The 16,374-nt window shown below is 43.0% G+C and overlaps 1 protein-coding gene across 2 annotated transcripts in view; it reads left to right on the top strand.

Moving 5' to 3' along the window:
- dpep2 (dipeptidase 2) overlaps positions 1–15,407 on the top strand; it is a 67,657-nt gene extending 52,250 nt beyond the window's left edge. For both annotated transcript variants that reach the window (XM_078210923.1, XM_078210924.1), the window contains exon 11: positions 11,831–15,407. In XM_078210923.1, coding sequence (XP_078067049.1) covers positions 11,831–12,037 — 207 coding nt within the window. In that variant the 3' untranslated portion in view covers positions 12,038–15,407. The remainder of the gene's footprint in view (positions 1–11,830) is intronic.
- The last annotated feature ends 967 nt before the right edge of the window (positions 15,408–16,374 follow it).

Genomic DNA, 16,374 nt, shown 5'->3' with positions numbered 1-16,374 from the left:
AATTAAACCACAACTGACACAAAATCAACACATTTTAAGTCATTTTAAGTGATCAAGATAATGCAGTTAAGAAGTAATCCCCTTAAGAACTTATAATGCTGAATTGTCAATGAAAATAAGGAAATGGCGGACATGTTAAATAATTACTTTGTTTCAGTATTTACAGTACAGGAAGGGGTCAGCATCCTATTGAATCAGAGACAGGGACTTATCAAAATTAATGTCAGGAAAAAGAAAGTAACAATACTAAGGAGTAACAAATCTGCAGATGGATCCAGAGGGATTTTCACCAGGCTTTAAAGGAAGGAGGTGGGGACATTGCCGTTACCCCAAACATAATCTTCCAAAGTTCTCTCTATTTGGGAACTGGTCCTTTAGATTGGAAAATTGAGCATATCATTCCATTATCTAAGAAAAATGAGAGAAACCAGAGAATTTTAGACAGTTGCTTTAAACCTATTGTCAGGAACTGACTGGAATCTATTATTAAGGGTTGACATTTTTCAGCTGATTAAGAAGAGCCAAGAAGGATTTGTAAAGGATTAGTCATCCCCATGCCTGCTGTTTATGCGGACTTCCAGGAAGCAGTTGAGAAAGTCCGGCATCGAGTCTACTAGCTAAAGGTGGAGATAATTGAATTGTAGGAAAATTATTAATCTGATTAGGAAATTGGCTGTGATTCTGAAGACAGTAAGTAGGGCTAACAGGTAGGTAATCTAATTAAAAAGATGTGACGAGCAATATTCCATATAAGGATATGTTATGGGGCCTCATCGTATTTGTTAACAATTTGGATAATGGAATGCGACATATTTCAATTAGTCAAAGGCACAAAGGTTTGCCACATTGCTTACAATGCAGATAAATGCATAAAATTGCAGAAATATTGACTGAGTGGATGAGCAAAACTCCAGCTTAATTTCAATGTAGACAAATACGTGGTTATTTACTTTGGATTTAAACAGGATAGAACAGGATTCTTTCCAAATTGTGAAAAATTAGAAACCATTGAGGGCCCAAGGAACTGGGAGGTCCAGTAATATGGATCCTAAAAATGACACAAACAGGATATAGAAAATGGTCAAAAAGTCTAATGGAATGCTAGCCTTCATAGCTGGAATGCAAGGGGATAAGATATCATGCTTCAGCAATGCAAGGCCCTGGTCACTGCACTTTGAGTGCCATGAGAAATTCTGGGCTCCACACTTTAGGAGAGATATACTGATATCTCAGGTTTAAGGTGCTGGGGGGTAGGTACAGAGGAGATGTCAGGGGTAAGTTTTTCACTCAGAGGGTGGTGGGTGAGTGGAATCGGCTGACGTCGGTGGTGGTGGAGGCAAACTCGTTGGGGTCTTTTAAGAGACTTCTGGATGAGTACATGGGATTTAATGGGATTGAGGGCTATAGATAGGCCTAGAGGTAGGGATATGATCGGCGCAACTTGTGGGCCGAAGGGCCTGTTTGTGCTGTGGCTTTCTATGTTCTATGTTCTATGATCTTGGAGATTTACCAAACGTTATTTAGTCTCCAAAGGTTAAATTATGAGGTGAGATTATGAGGGATTTACTCATAAAGTGTTCCTAGGATAAAGGGTCTGTCAGTGGGAGGGTGGAGGATAAAGTGTTTCTCTCCAGAACCACACAGTACAGGTTCTGATAGTGAGCTTTGTGCAAGGAAGTTACTGCAGCCGACTCCCCAGCCAGAAATTTACTGCATCAGGCATCTTCCCTCGAGCCTCACTCATCCACAGGATGTGGGGATCTATATCCGGCAGGAGCTGAGGAAACTCCTCCATCAGGTTTGAACTCTGTTTCTGCATGTAGAACACTCCTAGGAACTTAGAAGGCTAAGAGGTGACTTGATTGAAGTTTTCAAGGTATTAAGAAGAATCAATAGTTTCTCTCGAGATACTGTATTTCGGTCGGTTGGGGAGTCTAGGGGTGGGATTTTCCTGCTGCGATCGCCCTGAAACTGAAAAATCCAATCCAAGGTCAACAGACCTTTCCATGGCCCACCCTTCGCCTGCTCCGATTTCTGTGGCGGGTGGAACAGGAAAATTCGCCCCAAGGACTAGGGGGCTTGGAGTCAGACCTTTCAGGACTGAGATTAGGAAAAATACAAATGCTGACAGGAAGTTCGGAATCCCCTCTTCCACGAATGTCAATTGATGCTCGATCAAATGGATTGATTTTTTTTTAACCAAAGATATTAAGGGATGTTGGACAAAGGGAATTGGGCTGCAGATCAGCTCAGATCTCAGGGAAAGGTGGATAGGCTGAAGGGGCTAAATTGTCAACTCTTGTTCCTATTTTCTTACAGGTCCTAATGAAAAAAGTGGGTCATTTGATTGCTTTCATGTAGGTGCTACTCCATGAACCTTTTGCTCGAGAACTTCTGCATGTCTATATTTTAGCAAATTAGCATGGTCTGTCAAAACATGGGCCGGAATTTTACCATCCCGGCCGCCACAGGAATCGGAGCGGGTGAGGGGCAGTCCATGGAAAGGTCCGTTGACCTTGGGCGGGATTTTACGGTTTCAGGACGAGTGAGGCCGTAAAACTCCGCCCAAGGTGTCCATTTGACCTAAACTATGAGAGAAAATTTAATTCAAGTTCCAGGTTAGAGCACAGAAAAAAGGTCCTTTGGCTCATTGCATCTGCACCAGTCATAGACAAACCACCCAACCATTCTAATTCCATTTTGCAGCACTTTGTCCATAGCCTTGTATGCCTTGGCGTCACAAGTGCATATCTAAATACTTCTTATATATTGTGAGGATCTTTGCCTCCACCACCCTTTCAGGCAGTGACTTCCAGACTCCCAAAACCCTCTGAGTGAAAAAGTTTTTCCTCACATCCCCTCTAAACCTCCTGCCCCTTACGTTAAATCTATGACCCCCTCCAGTCATTGATCCCCCCACCAAGGGGAAAAGTTTCTTCCTGTCTGCTCTATCTCTGCTCCTCATAATTTTATACATCTCAATCATGTGCCCCCTCAGGTTCTATTGATTGATATTAAAAAATCCCCACTTCAGCATGGTTCATACATTACATTTTGTCTGAGGACAATATTTGACCCGCGCTCAAGTCTGAGAGTGGCTTGGGTGACTTCCAACCGTACATCCCTTTATCTGATGGTGGGGACAGTCCCAAGGATGGTGTGGTTGGGATCAGAAGCTCACTTGACAGAAACTGGTTGGGTGAACCCATATTCCAGTACAGCTCCAGAACCACACCATTACCCTGCTGCAATGTGTTCAACAATGTGACCCAATTCATGGGGATTTAAGTCCTGTGTTAACCAATTAATTGCATATATTGGTCTAGACAGGATGTTATATAGCGGCAGCAAGGTGGCACAGTGGTTAGTACTGCAGCTGCACATCGCCAGAGGCCCATGTTCAATTCTGGCCTCGGGTCGCTATCTGTGTGGAGTTTGCATATTCTCCCCATGTCTGCATGGGTTTCCTCCGGGTGCTCTGGTTTCCTCCCACACTCCAAAGATGTGGGGGTTAGGTTGATTGGCTATACTAAATTGCCCCTTAGTGTCAAGGGGATTAGCAGTGTTAATATGTGGGGTTAAGGGGATAGGGCCTGGGTCGGATTGTTGTCGGTGCAGTCTCAATGGGCTGAATGGCCTCCTCCTGTACTGTAGGGATTCTATGATCCTATGATTTGGTAATTGTAACGCAAATAGTAAAAAAAAATAAGTCACACAGAGAAGAGTGGATTGAACAATTTTTATTTATTAGTGTCACAAGTAGGCTTATATTAACACTGCAATGGAGTTACTGTGAAAATCCCCTAGTTGCCACACTACGGTGCCTGTTCGGGTACACTGAGGGAGAATTTAGCATGGCCAATGCACCTAACCAGCATGTCTTTCGGACTGTGGAAGGAAACTGGAGCACCTGGAGGAAACCCACACAGACACGGGGAGAATGTGTAGATTCTGCACAGACAGTGACCCAAGCTGGGAATCGAACCTGAGTCTCTGGCGCTGGTGAAACAGCAGTGTTAACCACTGTGCCACCGTGCCAACTAATTCTCTATTACGGTCAGCAGCAGTAAACCATTTAAAAATAATTTTTAAAATTGCATATGATTTTTAGAATAGTATCTTAGTTTGTTTTTAGTTCCAACATACTTAATATCATTATAATCTATCAACATTTTGCTAAGTAATGGCCAAGATATTTTGAAGTCAAAATAGTAAGGGAAAGCACGTTTGGAAGCGCTGGTACAAACCTGACAGTGGGTGTTAGGTGCTAGTCAACATTTCCTGTAGTTAGAAAAGTAACACTCACTTCCTCTGGACTGTTTCTTCTAGAAATACAACTGTTGCAGTCTTGTTCTGTTTTGCATGATGCATAAATGAACATCTAGAAGCTTTGCTGCCTCCTGCTCTCCTCTCAACTCAACACTTTAAGGACAGGAGTTAGTATTTATTGGGGCTACAAAACCTTCCAACCTAGATACCTATGCAATTAAGAACAAAACTGCTGAGAAATGTCACTGCCCATTACGCAGAATTATATGGAATGTACAGTGCTGAAACAGCCCATTTGGCTGCCACAACTGCTATCAGTATCAGTGCTCCAGGTAAGCTCTCCTCCATCACTCTTCATCCAAACCTAGCAGCAACTTTAAGTATCCTCTCTCATGCATTCATCTAACTTTCTTATAAATGCCTCGGTGCTATTCACCTATTTATTACATATTGTCACACATTCACCTGCTCCCAGGCACTTAGTTTCTTTGTGCCTTCAGATTGAGATTTGGTTTTTCAGAATTGCAGCCGTATTGTGTTCTCTATGACAGACAGGAAAACAATGAGAGTGATACTGCGAACATCCTATCGTCGGTTTCCTCCGGGTGTTCCGGTTTGGTCCCACAGTCCAAGGATGCGTAGGTTGGGTGGATTGGCCATGCTAAATTGCCCCTTAGTGCCTAAAGATGTGTAGGTTAGATGGTTTAGCCATGGTGAATGTGTGTGGGGTTACTGGGATAGTGCGGGGCAGAGGGCCTGGGTAAGATATTCTGTCAGGGAGTTGGTGTAGACTCAGTGGGCCGAATGGCCTTCTTCTGCACTGTAGGGATCCTATTCTATTTCCATTTATAGGCTAGAATTTCGCCAAGTTCCGAGGTGACAGCGGGAACCGGAGTGTTTCCGCCAATGAGCAAGTTGGGCCGTTATGTGCAATCCCTGCTCCCTGTCTCTTTAATTACGCATGTGCGCATCTCGTGGCAGGGTGGACAGGAAGTCGCAGGTTAAGTGATGTGCGCCACCTACCAGACAGTGTCCCAACACCTTTTACCCTCCTCCCATTACCCATCCACCACCTCCCATCACCATCGACCCTCCCGATTTTACCCTCGCTTTCCCACCAGTCATCCTTGAATTTAAAAAAGGCTACGATAGGGTGTATTTTGGGGAAGGGTTGACAAGAGTTTTACACAGCATCTGAACCAAAAGGGTAACTAACATGATGAAAGGTCACAGACCTGCAATGATAACTGTTTGTTTCACGGTGCCTGAACCGTGTTTCTCTTTTAACCATAAATACTTATGTAAAAGTACAGTTTTTTGGAGACCAAACTTTTAGGCAAAAAAGTGGGGGCTTGACTTACACACGAGTAATATTTAGAGAGGTTGAAATCCATGCACGTTGGAGGGATAACTGTTCATAGAATCCCGACAGTGCAGAAAGAAACCATTCGACCCATCAGCCTGCACTGTCTCTCTGAAAGAGCATCCCACCCAGGCCCTCCCCTCTCCCCTATTCCCATAAACCCACGCACTTCCCATTGGCTAATCCACCTAACCTGCACATCTTTGGACAAGAAAGGGCAATTTTAGCATGGCCAATCCAATTAACCTGCACATCTTTGGACTGTGGGAGGAAACCGGAGCACCCAGAGGAAACCCATGCAGACACGGGGAGAACATGCAAACTCCACACAAGCAGTCACCCAAGGGTGGAATTGAACCCACATCCCTGGCACGGTCTTAACGTGAGAAATATTTACCAATTACCAGTAAGCCAGGCCATTTCTGCAGGTTAAGCATATGTAGCCATCGCCTAGATTTCTTCTTGGGTATGACAATTCTGCAAATAAGGACACTTTACAGACACACTTTAACTGATATTAATTGTTGTGCCATCCACTCCCATTGCCTTGCTAACTAACTGTTTACTGCGGTTCATCAGCTGATCATAGAGTTGCCAGGTAAGAATCTGTTCCTGCCAACTCCTCCCTCAAAACTCGCCAAAGCAGTAGCAAAAATGGAAAATAATTTATTTCTCCTTTCAAACAGTTTAATAAGATACAATGTAAATTGTGGTATCAGAGGATGTTGTGAGAAATGTATTTTATTATTGAGTTTTTATTTTTATAATAACCTCAAAGGAGACACTAAATGTATCTAGAAAAAGCCATATACAATTTTATTCAGTTTTCATCACAATACAGAAGACTACTTCACAGCAGAACAGGCAGTGAATGTAAATTAAAATCCAGAATAACCATTTAATCCTCCTCATCTTCAGAACCAATTAACTCTCACTCCACTTCTTCAGTGGCATAATCATAGAATCATACAATGCAGGAGAGGTCCTTCGGCCTATCGAGTCTGCACCAACACGTGTGAAATGCCTGATCTCCCACCTAATCCCATTTACCAGCACTTAGCCCATAGCCTTGAATGTTATGATATGCCAAGTGCTCATCAGGTACTTTTTGAAGGATGTGAGGCAACTCGCCTCCACCACCGTCCCAGGCAGTGCATTCCAGACCGTCACCACCCTCTGGGTCAAAATGTTTTTCCTCACATCCCCCCCAAACCTCCTGCCCCTCACTTTGAACTTGTGTCCCCTCATGACTAACCCTTCAACTAAGGGGAGCAGCTGCTCCTTATCCACCCTGTCCATGCCCCTCATAATCTTGTATACCTCGATCAGCTCACCCCTCAGTCTCCTCTCCTCCAACGAAAACAACCCAAGCTTGTCCAACCTCTTCACATAACTTAATTGTTCCATCCCAGCAGAATCCTGGTGAATCTCCTCTGCACCCCCTTTGATCATTAAAGCATCTTCAGCATCAATCATGTCATCATTGGCCATATAATTTTACAAATAATCATCTTCTCTCCCTTCGAGGACATTTAATATCCCACATTTCCTGAATGATTCGACAACAATCTCCGTTCTGATTTCACCCCAGGCCCTACAACCCTTTCACACAGGATTGCTGACATCAGAGCCCGTTCGCTGCCTCTCTTGGTGCGTCTTCTCTCCTCTGATCATCCAGTCATTCCACTTTTACCTCATGGACTATCCTTGAAGGGTTTATTTAGAGAGACAACCAATGGTTGAACAAGGCTGATTAGACCACCAGGAATCACTGCAATATCAATGTTTTGTGATCTAAATTCAGCAACAACATCATTGATGAGATGTGATCGGAACATGTCCCAGATGAGAAGATATTTTTCTACACATAATCTTGGCAATAATATTGCTGGCATCTGCTGCATTTTGCTGTTGTTTCCACTTCTGAATGGATTTATAATGCAGTGTTTATAGGAGCAGAGGTAGGCCATTTGGCCCTTGAGTCTGCTCCACCATTCAATAAGATCATCGCTGATGTGTTTGTGTTGAATTCTACATTCCCTTCCATCCGCGATAACTTTTGATTCCCTTGCCTATCTAATCTCTGCCTTAGAAATATTCAGTGACTCCTGCCTCCACTGTTTTCTCAGGCATAGAGTTCCAAAGTCACGTGTTTGATCTGACATTCCTCATGTCCGCTTACCTGCCCGTTCCCTGTAACCCTTGATTCCCTTACTGATCAAAAATCTATCTATCTCCAACCTTAAATATGCACAAAGACTCTGCCCTCACAGATCTCTGGGGCAAGGAGTTCCTAAGACTCATAACTTTCTCAGAGAAGAAATTCCTCCTTATCTCAGTCTTAAATTGGTGCCCCTTTATTCTGAGACTATGCCTTCTGGTCCTAGACTCTCCCATGAGGGGAAACATCCTCTCAGTATTTACCCTGCCAAGCCCCTTAAGAATCCTATATGTTTCAATGAGATCACCTCTCATTCTTCCAAATTCCAATGAGTAGAGACCCAATCTGTTTAACCTTTCCTCATAAGACAATCTCTCCATACTGGGGATCATTTTAGTGAGCCTTCTCTGAAATGCCTTCAATAAAGTAATATCTTTCCTCAAATAAGAGGACCAAAACTGCTTGCTGTGCTCCAGATATAGTTGCATCAGTACCTTGTACAGTTGCAGCAAGACTGCCCAAGCTTATACTCCAACCCCCTTGAAAAAAGGGCCAATATTCCATTAGTCTTCCTGATCACCTGCTGCATCGGTGTGCTAGCTTTCTGTGTTTCGTGAACAAGTAGTCCCAAGCTCCCTTTGTGTCACAACTTTCTGCAGTTTTTCTCCATTTAAATAATACCCTGCTCTTTTGTTCTCCCTTCCAAAATGAACTTCACATTTTCCCACATTGTACTCCATTTGCTCACTTACTTAACCTATCAATGCCTCTTTGTAAATTTTTTGGATCCCTCTTGCAACTTGCCTTTCCAACTATTTTTGTGTTGTCTGCAAGTTTGGCAAGTACTTTCGCTTCCTTCCTCTAAATCATGAATAAATATTGTAAATAGTTGCGGTCCCAGCACTGATCCCTATGGAATCCGCTGGTTACTAACTTGAAAAACAATCCCTTATCCCCACTTGCTGTTTGTTGCCAAATAGCCAATTCTCTATTCATGTCAATGTATTACCAACAACAACATTTCATAACCTTTTGTGAAGTACTTTGTCGAAAGCCTTGTGGAAGTCCAAATACAACACATTTAATGGACAAGCCGGCAGCTTAAAACCACTAAAGAAAAATGAATGCATTTGTATAGGATATTGAAAATCCTTAAAATTTCCTAAAGTGTTTCACAATTAATAATTCACTTTTGAAATGTAATTATTGTTGTAATGTGGGTAAATGCAGCGGCTAATTTGCGCAGAGCAAGGTTATACAAACTGCAATGACATAAATGACCAGATCCTCAGCTCTGTTTGCGTTGTACAAGTTGAGAATAAAAGTTGGTTGGGGGCACCTTTCCTGCTCTTTTTAGAATAGTGTCATTGGATGTTTTAAGTTGGCTAAGGTAGACTGGGAGCAAAACCTTTGCGGTGGGACAATTGAGGAACAGTGGAGGACTTTCAAAGCGATCTTTCACAGTGCTCAGCAAAAGTATATACCAGTGATAAGGAAGGACTGTAGAAAAAGAGATAACCAGCCATGGATATCTAAGGAAATAAAGGAGGGTATCAAATTGAAAGAAAATGCATACAAAGTGGCAAAGATTAGTGGGAACCTGGAGGATTGGGAAATCTTTCAAGGTCAGCAGAAAGCCATGAAAAAAGCTATAAAGAAAAGTAAGATGGAATATGAGAGTAAACTAGCTCAGAATATAAAAACAGATAGCAAAAGTTTCTACAAATATATAAAATGAAAAGGAGTGGCCAATAGTAAACATTGGTCCTTCAGAGGATGAGAAGGGGGGTGTAATAACTGGAAATGAGAAAATGGCTGAGCATTGAACAGGTATTTTGTGTCGGCCTTCACAGTGGAAAACCCAAATAACATGCCAGAAATTGGTGACAGGAAGGCTATGGCAGGTGAGAACTTAGAAACTATCATTATCATGAAAGAGGTAGTATTGGGCAAGTTAATGGGGCTAAAGGTAGACAAGTCTCCTGGTCCTGATGGAATGCATCCCAGGGTACTAAAAGAGATGGCAGGAGAAATAGCAAATGCACTAGTGGTAATTTATCAAAATTCGCTGGACTCTGGGGTGGTTCCCGCAGATTGGAAAACAGCAAATGTGATGCCACTGTTTAAAAAAGGAGGTAGACAAAAGGCGGGTAACTATAGGCCAGTTAGCTTAACTTCTGTAGTAGGGAAAATGCTTGAATCTATCATCAATGAAGAAATAGCGAGACATCTGGATATAAATTGTCCCATTGGTAAGTCGCAGCATGGAGTCATGAAGGGAAGGTCATGTTTGACTAATTTGGTGGAATTCTTTAAGAACATTACATGTGCAGTGGACAATGGGGAACCTGTGGATGTGGTATATCTGGATTTCCAGAAGGCATTCGACAAGGTGCCGCACCAAAGACTGCTACATGAGATAAAGGTGCATGGTGTTACGGGTAATGTATTAGCATGGATAGAGGATTGGTTAACTAACAGAAAGCAAAGAGTGGGGGTAAATGGGTGTTTTTCTGGTGGGCGATCAGTGACTAGTGATGTGCCTTAGGGATCAGTGTTGGGACAGCAATTGTTTACGATTTACATAGATGATTTGGAGTTGGGGACCAAGTGTAGTGTGTCAAAATTCGCAGATGACACTAAGATGAATGGCAGAGCAAATGTGCAGAAGACGCTGAAAGTCTGCAAAGGGATATAGATAGTCTAAGTGAATGGGCGAGGGTCTGACAGATGGAGTACAATGTTGGGAAATGTGAGGTCATCCATTTTGGTAGGAATAACAGCAAAATGGACTATTATTTAAATGGTAAAAAATTGCAGCATGCTGCTGTGCAGAGGGACCTGGGTGTCCTTGTGCAGGAATCTCAAGGAGTTGGTTTGCAGGTGCAGCAGATAATTAAGAAGGCAAATGGAATTTTGTCCTTTATTGCTAGAGGGATGGAGTTTAAAAACAGCGAGGTTATGTTGCAGCTATATAAGGTGCTGGTGAGGCCACACCTGGAGTATTGTGTATAGTTTTGGTCTCCTTACTTGAGAAAGGATATACTGGCACTGGAGGGAGTGCAGAGGAAATTCACTAGGTTGATTCCGGAGTTGAGAGGGTTGGCTTATGAAGAGAGACTGAGTAGACTGGGGCTATATTCATTGGAATTCAGAAGAATGAGGAGAGATCTTATAGAAACATATAAGATTATGAAGGGAATAGATAAGATAGAAGCAGGGAAGTTGTTTCCACTGGCGGGTGAAACTAGAACTAAGGAGCATAGCCTCAAAATAAGGGGAAGCCGATTTAGGACTGAGTTGAGAAAGAACTTCTTCACACAAAGGGTTGTGAATCTGTGGAATTCCCTGCCCAGTGAAGCAGTTGAGGCTATCTCATTGAATGTTTTTAAGGCAAGGATAGATAAATTTTTGAACAGTAAAGGAATTAAGGGTTATGGTGAGAGGGTGGGTAAGTGGAGCTGAGTCCATGATCTAATTGAATGGCAGAGCAGACTCGAGAGGCCAGGTGGCCTACTCCTGCTCCTAGTTCTTATGTTCTTATAATCCACCAGGGCAAGCAGCCAGCACCTCAGTTTAACATCTTATCTGAAAGAGAGACACTTTGTACAAAGAGAGTCTCCCAATACTGTACTATGCCCTCACATTTTGTGTTGAGACTTAAATTGATGCTTTTTGGACGTAATGCTTAAGGCTTAGCTGTGTCCCAGTGTTGTCAGAATTAGTCTTTAATGTTAAAAAAGATAATTATGGATGGGATTTTCCAGGCATTCTCCCCACTGGGATCTTCCAGTCCCGCCGATGGCAATCACCTGCCACAGGCTCCTTGGCAGTAGGGTGTGAGTAAGGGGAAACCACATTAACAGCGGGGGCATTGGAAGATCCTGTTGTGGTGGCAGGCACAAAATCCCACCAAATTGTCATGATGTCCATTCTGCTGAAATGAGCAAACAACATTTGAACATTCCAAATGGCTTCAAGGATAGGAATCAAAAAATAAACTTCACCTTGCTAACACAATTATTTATTTTGAACAGGTAAAGGTGAAACTGAAGAGTGTTACAGCCTGTGAAAAGGAGATTCCCTGGAAAGAGATTCCTAACAAGTCCTGTCGCTTGAATCTCAAGGAACCATTCCCAAATCGCAATTTAGGACATTCACTCAGCAAAACCATGTATCCTACTTTGACCATTATATGCACAGTTATGCTCTACAACATTCCTCTTATTTTAACTGGAGAGTGAATCTGGCCCAAGATCATTCAGCTGCAAAGCTATTTCCAAACAATTATGCAGCTGGGACAATAAACTTGTAACAATCTCGTATGTCCACACAGTGATAATTGATGGAGATAAATTAACTTCCACTCCAGCATAAAACAGATGACTCTGAATTAATCTCTGACTTCCAGAATGAAATGTGATCTTTGATGAAATCGAACACAACTGTTTCTGGGAATGTAAACTGGCTTGTTTATTCATCGCATTTCTGACCAAACCGGATATTCTTATAAGTATCCTAATAAATAGAGGTGGCATTCAAGTCATTGCACCAGTCATTGAGGACTCAATATTAGAAGTAAAATCCCTTGACAAGAATTGGGTTAAAGATTTGTGTTTTCCTTCATCTCTACCGCGTTTCCACTTTAGGTCTTTAAGACATGGCTTAAATCCCACCTCTTTAATCAAACCTTTGGTCATTTGATCCAATCTCTCCATATATGGCTTGGTGTCATATTTTATTATGTGCCTGTGAAGTGCCTTAGGATATTTTATTACTTTAAAGATGCTTTTAGTTGTTGTTGGTACCAAGAATTGGTATCGTCATGAGCCGCTTGCTTCTGTTTTGTGTCTATTTCATCTGCTTGTCATTTTTTTATGAGTACAGTATTGCAAAAAACATTTGAAACCTTTAACAATCATACTTATTTTGCCAATGGAACCAACCATTTTAAGAAGCAAAAAACCTTCCCCTTTTCCTGTGCTACTTGTATCTCTGCTCCATGCACCCAAATTAAGGAGGGAAGCAGGTTGGTGATCAGGGTTAAGACCTCTGACAAGGCTGCTCAAGGTAACTTTGGGTCTTTGATTTTCTCTTTCCATGAGACAATATTTAGCACCATCTCATGGTTACATGGCATTGATAGGGAACTCACTAGAGGCAAGAGGGAACATGGGAGTTGCACATGAACTTGCACCCCTGTCACTGGACAATGCATTGAGCTGCATTTCAACAATGTCATCCACTTAAACTGCAACTCCATGAAGGAAGGAGAAGAGATGCACTCTGTTGCAACATTGCCCATTGGCCAAATGGCCATCATCAACCAGTCTTCTTTCTTTTGTGTGGTTTTAGGAGCAGATGCTGTTGTCACATTTTAATTTCAGGTTCGCTGACCAGACCAATGCTCCACTAGAGAGCAGGTATAACTCCAGGATCTCACCTTCCAATGTGAGTCGGGGTAAGATGTTATCAAATGCTCCATGGTTTGGTCAGGGTTACCACAGTCACAGCCAGGTGGTGTTTTGAGATGTCACTTGTATATCAGGTAGCCACATAGGCCATATCCTGTCCATATTCTATTGAGGGTTGACCACATGCACCAGGGGAGATTAAAGCCTGGTTATTGAGATGTTGGATCAGAGACAAAGGCCAAAGTTTTCAGGCCTTCCTGCTGGTGGATCTTCTGGTTCTGCAGAAATCAATGGGCACTTGAATGATCTGTCACGTCCGGGGTGGGGGGGATTCTGCCGGGATGGGATAGGAAAATTCCAGCCAATGGGTGGGATTTTCTGTGCCTCCATGGTGCGTTTCGTGGTGGCAGAGGTGGCCTGCCATTGGCCGGCGGTGAGATCTGCTGGTCCCATTGCTGTCAATGCGGTTTCCATTGCATACAACCCCCCCCCCCGCCGCCGCCGGGAAACCCATGGCAGGGGTTCGCCATTGGCAGGACCAGAAGATCCCACCGGCGGGAATGACTGGTAAAGTCTGGCTAATGTGCTCACTTGGGAGTTTCGATGTTTTCTGTGTAAGCTTTCCTCCAGTTTTCATTGGTGTAATGGAGTTGGAAATGTTCAATCTGAGTCTAGGTTGTTGAGCCACATGGTGAGTTGGGTGGGATATTGAAGCTCTTTATGGATGGGAAGGTTCACGTTGCTGCTGATTCAGGTTATTTTCTCTGCACGATGCCGAGTCCTGTCGAATGGAGGGAGGGACGCTATTTGAGTGGACTGAGAGCCCCTGAACTGAAGTTGCTTTCAGAGTTCCAAAGATTATCCTCATTACTGAGTGAAGTTGTGTGTCTGAATTTGTTGTGATCATTTGAGGTTCATACAGGTGCACAGTACTCAGCTGTAGAGAAGACCAGAGCAACGGCAGAAGCTCCAGCTTGTGGGAGCAAGCTTGCAGATGATGTTATTGAGCATATTGAAGTGCTGACCTCATCTCGTAGGTGGACCTTCACCCATCTGTGGCTGAGAAATGCCCACAGCAGCTGGTGTTGCCTGGTACTTGGCAGCAGCAACAATAGTTTGAGCATCAGTCCATGTTTCCACACAGTATTGCAGGCTGAGGGAAGATCGATGAAAGTGGCTCAAGCCTTGTGCTTGTGATAAAATCCAGCCTCAATGTTTGCAGTGATAGCAAGGACTTGTTCACAGCAAGTACTGGGGTCTAAAACCAGTCTACTCCTAGAATCATAGAATGTACAGCACGGAAACTAGCCCTTCAGCCCAAACTGGTCCATGACGACCAAAAAGCCCATCTAAGTTAACCCCATTTGCCTATCGAATCAGAGAATGTACAGCATAGAGACAGGCTCTTGGGGGAGGGATGAATCTGTAATAGGGCTAATTCTTAAAAGAATGAGCCACTCCAGATTAGAGGTTGCACAGAGTAGTGAATAAGGTCTGTAGTCCCCAGAGACATCAGTGAAAATATGGTTTTCTTAGTTTAAGAATTAATAATCCATGACACATCTGCGTCAACTATGGTTCAAATGGTAGCGCACTCTCCTTCCTCTCAGTCATAGGGCTCCAAGTGCAAGACTTTCACTGAAGCACACAAATGATCTTCCCTTGCAGTACTGAGGGCATGCTGCACTGCTGGAGGTGCCACCTTTCAACTGAAATGTCAAACTGAAATCAACATCACAAAAGCAGATTATCTGGTCATTATCACTTTGCTGTTTGAGAAAGCTTGCTGTGTGCAAATTGACTGCCACGTTTCTTACATTACAACAGTGACTGCACTTCAGAAGTATTCCTCTGGCTGCAAAATGCTTTAGGATGTCCTGAGGTCATATAAATGTGAGTCTTTTTTACGTTGGTCAATGTTACCCTGCATAAAGGCATTGTTCAGCCAACTCCAACACCCCAGCATTCCATAAAAACTCATCGTTTGCACGCACACCTGACCATCCACAAATCACAAAGTGCCCCAAGATCATTTTATTTGTGAACACGTAGAGTGCTTACAAGGTGCAATGATGTCCACTGCGGAGCAAATAAGAAGAACATTTCACAGTATATTGCTGTATTATATGTAGTTGAATGTGCTGGTCTCATATGTGGTTGCTTTAGATATTTTTTCCATGCTCAACAATAAATACTGTTTCAACAGACAATGTGCTCCTTATGAACAGAAACATGATCATATGCACAATGCTGGGTGTAGATGGTAGCAGGTCAAACACTTCTTTTTAAAGCATTTAATTGTGCACCAGAAATAGTACAGGATCATATCGTACATTTATCTCACTGAACAAACATCTCTCTAAAAGGCCACAAAGTAAAAACATTCTGTGTCTCAAGATTGCCTGAAAACCAGCCAGTTTGAATATCCGATCTGTCCACTTAAAACAAGCCTTGTTTGCCTGGATAGAGTGAGCAGGCGGAAGATGTTTCCATTATGAGGAGAGACTAGGATCTGAGAGCACGGCCTCAGAGTAAAGGAACGACTCTTTAGAACCGAGATGAGGAGGAATTTCTTCAGCCAGAGGGTGGTGAATCTATGGAATTCACTGCCAGGTCATTGAGTACATTTAAGACAGAATTAGATAGGTTCTTGATTGGTAAAAGGATTAAAGGCTACAGGGAAAAAGTGGGAGAATGGGGTTGAGAAACTTATCAGCCATGATTGAATGGTGGAATAAACTCGAAGGGTCGAATGGCCTCATTCTGGTCCTAAATCTTATGGTCCCTTTACATATCTTAACGAGAGGCCTAATAGAAAGTAATTTTCCATAGAAACATAGAAAAACTACAGCACAAACAGGCCCTTCGGCCCACAAGTTGTGCCGAACACATCCCTACCTTCTAGACCTATCTATAACCCTCCATCCTATTAAGCTCCATGTACTCATCCAGGAGTCTCTTCAAAGACCCTATTGAGTTCGCCTCCACCACCACTGACGGCAGCCGATTCCACTCGCCCACCACCCTCTGTGTGAAAAAACTTATCCCTAACATCTCCCCTGTACCTACCCCCCAGCACCTTAAACCTGTGTCCTCTCGTAGCAGACATTTCCACCCTGGGAAAAAGCCTCTGAGAGTCCACCCGATCTATGCCTCTCAGCATCTTA

Source organism: Mustelus asterias, chromosome 4 (assembly GCF_964213995.1).
Source record: "Mustelus asterias chromosome 4, sMusAst1.hap1.1, whole genome shotgun sequence".
Classification (NCBI taxonomy): Eukaryota; Metazoa; Chordata; class Chondrichthyes; order Carcharhiniformes; family Triakidae; genus Mustelus; species Mustelus asterias.
Note: the sequence above shows the minus strand (reverse complement) of the source record. Positions and strands in the feature narration are given on the sequence as shown.